The following is a 7581-nucleotide window of genomic DNA, read 5'->3' as shown; positions in this document are numbered from 1 at the left end:
AGGTCCTGGCTGCACCTCACGGGAGCTGCAGGCTTGGTTATGCGGAATTTATCACATTCAGAGCAGAAACAGCAAGGGTTCTTGGGGATTAAGAGCCCTAGTGGCTGCCAGTGCCGTATGCTGTTTTGAATGGAATCAGAATTTTGATTCTGCATTAAGCAAGTTATTTTTCTCACTGCTCTCACAGCTGATGCTGGCATTAGGAATACAGGATTTGGCTGCTTCACCATGTTAGTGTTTTTCTAGCAAGGTGTGCATGTTCAGGACCTGCAGCTTCTTGGAACTGTTAAGGAGTGGGATGCTGTGTGGAACTGAGTAAATCTGTTTTTACTTGAATCATTCATAAAATGTACATGACTGGTATCTTAGAGCAGTAGTTGCAAACAGAATGGTAGGTCTGCAGGAGCAGTCCCACAGGCAGCCTGGACAGAGTGCAAAGATGAGAAACTTTGGAGGCAGAAGGAAAAGGTCCTTTCTTTTGCAGCCTAGTGAAGAGTGCTACCTTTACTTTCAGTCAGGTGGGAGGTAACTGAGGCAAGTGCTTCAGCTGAGGTTGCACCTCTCTCCCTACAAAGAAACACTTTTTTATTGTGAGGGTTTCTGAGCACGGACACAGGTTGCCCAAAGAGATTATGGAGTCTCTGTCCTTGATGCTATTCAAAAGCTCTCTGGAAATGGTCTTGGGCAGTCAGCTCTAGGTGACCCTGCTTGAGCAGGGTGGTAGGACAAGATGATCTCCAGGTGTCCCTTCCAGCCTCAACCCTTCTGTGATAGAGTTTGCCCTTTCCCTTCCTCCTTCCACTTGTGTAATAGTAGTTTGTGCTGGCAGGTCTTGCTGTGTCAACAGCCTGGTAGCCAAGAGTGTCTTCCTGTTCTTGGGGAAGCTTGAAGTTGTTGGTAGGGAGGTAGTTCTTAATAATTTGCTCTACAGATCTTGGCAGCAATGGGGCAGAATCTTAAGTAGTGTGCGTTCCCTGGCTAGCTTCAGGAATGTGAGGTAGACAAGCTTGCTGGCAGGAGCACTTTCAGCAGACAAGTTTAGGTCATCCCATTCAAAGTTAGGACATGGGGCTTTGATTTTTACAGTTAGGTTGTGTGAGTGACACAAAGGCTAGGGGAAATCCAGAGAAGGAGTGAAGCTGGGAACCTCTCTGTGGCTGGAACAGAAGGGATCTAAGTTAAGAGAAGTTCTGAGAACTGTTACATTGACTTAGGGACATGCATTCATGCAGGTTGGAAAATTAGTTAAAGCAAAGTAAAGTACGTGCATAATTGAAAACTAGCTGAAGCCACTTTCATTGAGTTATCATATTGCCTTTCTAGTTTAAGAGAGACTGTACGTACAGTCACGGCTCAGCTGAGAGATGGCAGCAAATCTGTCGCTTTGTAGTGTGTGTCTTCAAACACTGAAAGAGAATTGTTGAGCATTTTTGAGCATCTATGTTTGGAACTCATGCCTTGGGAAAAGTTAATGTGTATTTTTCTGCACTGTATTTCATACCTTCTGAAGGTTTTGTAATAAATACATCTTGAGCCTGTTGATGTATAAAGTATATTATTTAAATTAAGATCTCTTGTTGATTAATGTACCCCTTTATCTTTTTTTTTTTTTTGCTCTTTTTACACTGAAAGAGAATTGTTGAGCATTTTTGAGCATCTATGTTTGGAACTCATGCCTTGGGAAAAGTTAATGTGTATTTTTCTGCACTGTATTTCATACCTTCTGAAGGTTTTGTAATAAATACATCTTGAGCCTGTTGATGTATAAAGTATATTATTTAAATTAAGATCTCTTGTTGATTAATGTACCCCTTTATCTTTTTTTTTTTTTTAGCTCTTATTTTGATGAAAAGGGTTTAGTCAGACAACAGTTGGATTCTTTCGATGAGTTTATTCAGATGTCTGTGCAGAGAATTGTTGAAGATGCTCCACCAATTGATTTACAAGCTGAAGCCCAGCATGCCTCAGGAGAAGTGGAAGAGCCAGTAAGTGGAGATGCCCAGCAGAGGTGCTGTGCTTTTACAATGCAAAGTGATTTTATGTGGGTTTTATTCAGCCACTCAAGAGATGGAAATACATCTGAGTTATGACACTGTTCATGCAGTAATAGGACAGAAATATGAACTCTTTGGTGTCTATGAGGTACATGGCCAAGTTTCCAGGTAGTCAGGTATAGTCAGCTGAGAAACACATTCAAGAGCTTTGTTATCCATGGGGTCAGACTTCCCTCTCCTTTAGAGTTACTCTCTCATGCTGGTTAAGTTGTTGATTGAGTTGAGAAATGGCCAAGAACAATGAGCTGCAGCTCATGTTGTCAGTCATAATATGAAACTGCACTGACAGGGATGTAGCAGAGCAGCTCATGTTGTGGTGAGATTTTGATTTTCAGTAGCTTTACCATGGTAAGAGAGGTTTATGGCTGAAAAATTCTGTTAGCTGTCTTCAGCCACAGTTAGATCCAGGTTTTCGAAGGGTGCCATTGCATGTTATCTTTCATTGGTACCATTGTTCTAAAGGAAAACAAATTGTCTAAGATCTGTGCTGCTAATGGCTCTTTTACAATGAGAGTGCACCTCCTATGGTGGCTGTGGGGCTTCCACCTGTGTCCCTCATCTTCTGTGATCCCTGTTCCATAGGTGATCTGTTCCCGTACTATCAGTCTCTATCTTGCAGCTTCCCTGTAGAGACTTAAAGGAACTTTAGGACGCACGAGCATTGACTTTGTTACGTGTTTGGGCTGTTGGAAAATTACTGAAAGTTCTTGAGTGTTTTTTTTATCTAGTTGCCTGAAGAGGGACGGTTTACATATCTTGAGCTGAGGACATGCAAGAGCATTGGGTATTAAGTGATAAGGCAGCTCTTGAACAACCAAAGTGGATGTTTCTTCCGCTAAATGTGAATGTCTTCTTCTTCTTTTCCAGCCTCGGTATCTATTGAAGTTTGAACAAATCTACCTCTCCAAGCCTACACATTGGGAAAGAGACGGAGCACCCTCACCAATGATGCCCAACGAAGCCAGGCTGAGAAATCTGACGTAAGAACGAGCTCTGTAGTGGATAAACATAAGGAAGGACTGCCCCTGCATTGTTAATTGTAGTCTTTTAAAATTGAGTAGGGCCTTGAAAATGTCATAATTGCTGCTCTGTTTTATGTTTCAACGTCCAGTTGTTAAATCCAGACAATGATTTGGTAGTAATGCTTAATCTTACCAGCATGTAATATTGAATAACTGCAGTCATTATCCTTCTTTGCTAACTGGCGGTTAACCCAGTGGTGTTTTTATACTGTAGGTATTCAGCCCCTTTGTATGTGGATATAACTAAAACAGTTATTAAAGAAGGGGAGGATCAGTTACAGACACAGCATCAGAAAACTTTTATAGGAAAAATTCCTATTATGTTACGTTCAACATACTGTTTATTGAATGGCTTGACGGACCGTGATCTTTGTGAACTGAATGAATGCCCACTTGATCCTGGGGGCTACTTTATCATTAATGGATCAGAAAAGGTAAGATGATACACCACGCACAGCCATCTTTACAGACTCTGAAAGTTTTGTTACTTGTTTCCATATGTTTTGCTGGGAACATAAGCACTTTTATTCCAGTGTGTCACAGGTACTGCGGGTGCTTGTGATCTTTCCATTTTCAACATTGCAGAGCAGCGTGCACTCTAAAATGAGATCCCTCAAAGTTTGCAGATGACACTAATTTGGGTCAGAGTGTTGATCTGCTTTAGGGCAGGGAGGCTCTGCAGAGGGATCTGGACAGACTTGATCGATGGGCCAAGGCCAACAGCATGAGTTTCAGTAAGGCCAAGTGTCAGGTACTGCATTTTGGCCACAACAACCCCAGCAGCATTACAGGTGTGAGAGGAGTGGCTGGAGAGCTGCCCAGCAGAGAGGGACCTGAGGGTGTTGATTGACAGCTGACTGAACATGAGCCAGCAGTGTGCCCAGTTGGCCAAGAAGGCCAGCACCATCCTGGCCTGCATCAGGAATAGTGTGACCAGCAGGACCAGGGAGGTGATCCTGCCCCTCTACTCAGCCTTGATGAGGCCCCACCTCAAGCACTGTGTGGAGTTTTGGGTGCTGCAGTATAGGAAGGACATTGAGGTGCTGGAGAGGGTGCAGAGAGGGGCAACTGGGCTCATTAGGGGTCTGGAGAACAGGTTTTTGAGGAGAGGCTGTGGGAACTGGGGCTATTCAGACTGGAGAAGAGGAATCTAAGGGGAGACCTCATTACTCTCTACAGTTACCTGAAAGGAGGTTGTAGTGAGGTGGGGTGTTGACCTCTTCTCCCTAGTGACCCGTGATAGGACAAGAGGAAATGGGGTCAAGTTGCACCTGGGGAGGTTCAGACTGGATATTAGGAAAAATTTCTTCACTTTCAGTGTGGAGAGGTACTGGAACAGGCTGCCCAGGGAGGTGGTGGAGGCACTGTCCCTCGAAGCATTCAAAAAACAGGTGGATGTGGTGCTTCAGGAGATGGTTTAGTGGTCACAGGGTTGTATGGTTGGACTTGACGATCTTGAAGGTATTTTCCAACCTTAATGACTATGATTCTGTGAAATAGAATTGTATTTTTATTCTTGAGGGGAAAAAAAATAATGTGTCTTCATCTGTCCTGTGGAGTGCGTTGGCCTTGGAAACAGTGAAATGGATTCTTTGTCTATGTTGTGCCTAAAGCTAGCACCAGTGTTTCAGCACAGCTAGTAGATGTGATAAGTGCATCTAAGAAAACAGTATTCCCAGAGTGTTTTGGCTATTCTGTATTAACTAGGAGTATATTTTGCTTACTACTGTGTTTTTAAAATGTAGAGTATGGTCCAACTGAATCTGGAAAATTGACTTAATGCTGTACAGTGCTCTTAAAGTTAAGGCACTGGAAAGAATAATAGAAACACGCTGTGCTTGTTATGGCATGCCATTATGTCAGTTATTTACTGGTGTTCTTGTTTCTAACACAGGTTCTGATTGCTCAAGAGAAAATGGCTACAAATACAGTGTATGTGTTTGCAAAGAAAGATTCAAAATATGCCTACACAGGAGAGTGTAGATCTTGTCTGGAAAATTCCTCTCGACCAACAAGTACTATATGGGTCAGCATGCTTGCCAGAGGTGGACAGGTAAGCCTAAGCAGTAATAACCCCTGCCCTGGGGCTTAGGTTAGCATTACATTGTGTTAGGAGTTTTTTTACTGTCCTGTTGCCTCATGTCATTCATTCTTGGGATTTTGGGAAGAAATTTCTTTTGATACCAAGTTATAAAGATGGCAAAGTTAAATTAGAATGTATTCTGTTTGTCACAGATTGATGAGGTCTGTCTCTGGGACAAATAATTTGGGGGTTGAAATGAAGACTTAATTTATGGCAGGTTGTAAGGCAAGGCTAAAAAATAACTTTAGGATTATTGTAAATGAGATTTTAGAACATCCAAATAAGCTGTTTCCTGTTTTTTGCAAAGGACAAGAATAGGAGCAGGGACCCTGTCTTTGCTGATGGCCAAAGTAGTGTTTGGATATGTTTTTGCAGACCACATACTAATTCATGTTTAACATCTTAATTGTGCCCTCTGTGAGGGGAAATCTGTGCTACTCCTAAGTAAAAAGCAGATGATGTCTGCTAGAGTAAGGTTTCAGAACAGCTCCTTGGTTGGCTTGCTGAAAAGTCATGGTTTCCTGTAGCCTTTACACTGCATCGTTCAAGTCCAGAGAGATGTTTTTATTGAAAGGCAGGATAATTGAAGACTGCTGTGTGTTTTCCCCCATCTTTTCAGGGTGCAAAGAAGAGTGCTATTGGTCAGCGCATTGTCGCGACTTTGCCATATATCAAACAAGAAGTCCCCATCATCATTGTCTTCCGTGCACTGGGCTTTGTGTCTGACAGGGACATTTTGGAGCACATCATATATGATTTTGAAGACCCAGAAATGATGGAAATGGTAATATATGTTAAATAAGTTATTTCCTGGCGTGATGTTTGATGCTGTGTAGGTGTGGCTAATCATCATTCAAAGTATTGTTTGTTTTCCAATTTTAATTTATTACTTCATTATTTTTATGAGTTGTCTATTACAAATGTTGGAAGTTCTCTGCCTAAATCTATTATAATGAGTATTTTAAGTAAACAAAGTACAATAAACATTTCAAAGAGTTAATATGTATTTGGAAAGTTAGGGTCTTACACTGCTGTCATGGACTTTAATTGTAAAATCCCATTTTATACCGGAAGCAACAACGGGCCTAGAGTGCACTTGAGTGAGGACTATTTTCTGAAGTCTGAAATGTTTTTTGTGTGCTTCTTATGCGCTCGATGACTTTTCTGCTGCTCCTGAAAGGGCTACTGTAGGAAAGCCAGAAATAACTGCATCAGTAATTAGCAGTTCCTGAAAAGAGTCATGAGCTACTACTACTGTGTAGTTTCCTTCAACCCCTGACAGGCACTGGGTGCTACAGGACTGTGCTGTATTTTGTGCATTAGGTTAAGCCTTCTCTGGATGAAGCATTTGTCATTCAGGAGCAAAATGTTGCTCTGAACTTCATTGGATCGAGAGGTGCAAAGCCAGGTGTCACCAAAGAAAAGAGAATCAAGTATGCTAAAGAAGTCTTGCAGAAAGAAATGCTCCCACATGTTGGCGTCAGTGACTTCTGTGAAACCAAAAAGGCGTATTTTCTAGGGTAAGTCAGTATTTTCTGTCACATATCTGAAAATGAACCCTGAATACAGATATTATTCACATATATGTATATTATTGGAAGAATGCACTGAATGGGAGGGTTTTTTAACCTCAGTCTTCTCCATACTCGGTGATAAACTTAAGGGCACTGGCATATTTTCATAGCTGAGAAAGAGGAGATGTTGATAAAACAGAAAAAAAATTAAACAAGACAAGCCTCCAACACATTGTGGATCTTAAGGTGATGATAGTGATAAATTACTCTTTTTGAAATTACTTTACATGGACAACATGTAGAGATTGATAGCTAATCTGAGATAACTGTTGATAAGCTGTAATGTAAACCCACTGTTTAAAACTATTAGCACATCCTCTTGAGCACTGCTTACTATTAGGAAACAGTTCACTGATTTATCTATGAAAGCATATGATCTTTGTTGTGAATGTCTGCCCTCAGTTTAAAGTATACACTGTCTTATTTTCTTAGGTACATGGTTCATAGATTGTTGCTGGCAGCACTGGGAAGAAGAGAGCTTGATGACAGAGATCATTATGGCAACAAAAGACTGGATCTTGCTGGGCCACTGTTAGCTTTCCTGTTCAGAGGGTAACTATAATACATTTTCTTTGGAGATAATTAATGGTAGAGACATTGCCAACCCAGTGCTTCTAAATCTATTCTAGTCCATCAGACTCTTCTGTTCTGTCTGATAGCTGGTCTTGGGCATACAGCCTGTATCTAATTACAGATTTTTAATGAAGTGGGTCAGTTTCTTCTATTAGTGGGTGGCTAGCAACAGCTTGTTTAGAAGCATATTTTGTGCATGTTCACAGACAAGTTAATTTGGGGGTTTTTTGCCCCCCCACTCCCCTCCTCTAGTTACAAGTTACTTCTGTTCAGCA

The 7581-nt window shown here is 41.5% G+C and overlaps 1 protein-coding gene across 1 annotated transcript in view; it reads left to right on the top strand.

Moving 5' to 3' along the window:
* The window catches only part of POLR2B (polymerase (RNA) II (DNA directed) polypeptide B, 140kDa), a 17675-nt gene that overhangs the window by 1044 nt on the left and 9050 nt on the right, over positions 1–7581 (top strand). The window contains exons 2-8 of the mRNA XM_009995874.1: positions 1835–1985; positions 2922–3034; positions 3291–3510; positions 4971–5129; positions 5779–5943; positions 6483–6679; positions 7166–7285. Coding sequence (XP_009994176.1) covers positions 1835–1985; positions 2922–3034; positions 3291–3510; positions 4971–5129; positions 5779–5943; positions 6483–6679; positions 7166–7285 — 1125 coding nt within the window. The remainder of the gene's footprint in view (positions 1–1834; positions 1986–2921; positions 3035–3290; positions 3511–4970; positions 5130–5778; positions 5944–6482; positions 6680–7165; positions 7286–7581) is intronic.

This window comes from Chaetura pelagica, unplaced genomic scaffold, assembly GCF_000747805.2.
Source record: "Chaetura pelagica isolate M959 unplaced genomic scaffold, ChaPel_1.0 scaffold142, whole genome shotgun sequence".
Classification (NCBI taxonomy): domain Eukaryota; kingdom Metazoa; phylum Chordata; class Aves; order Apodiformes; family Apodidae; genus Chaetura; species Chaetura pelagica.
Note: the sequence above shows the minus strand (reverse complement) of the source record. Positions and strands in the feature narration are given on the sequence as shown.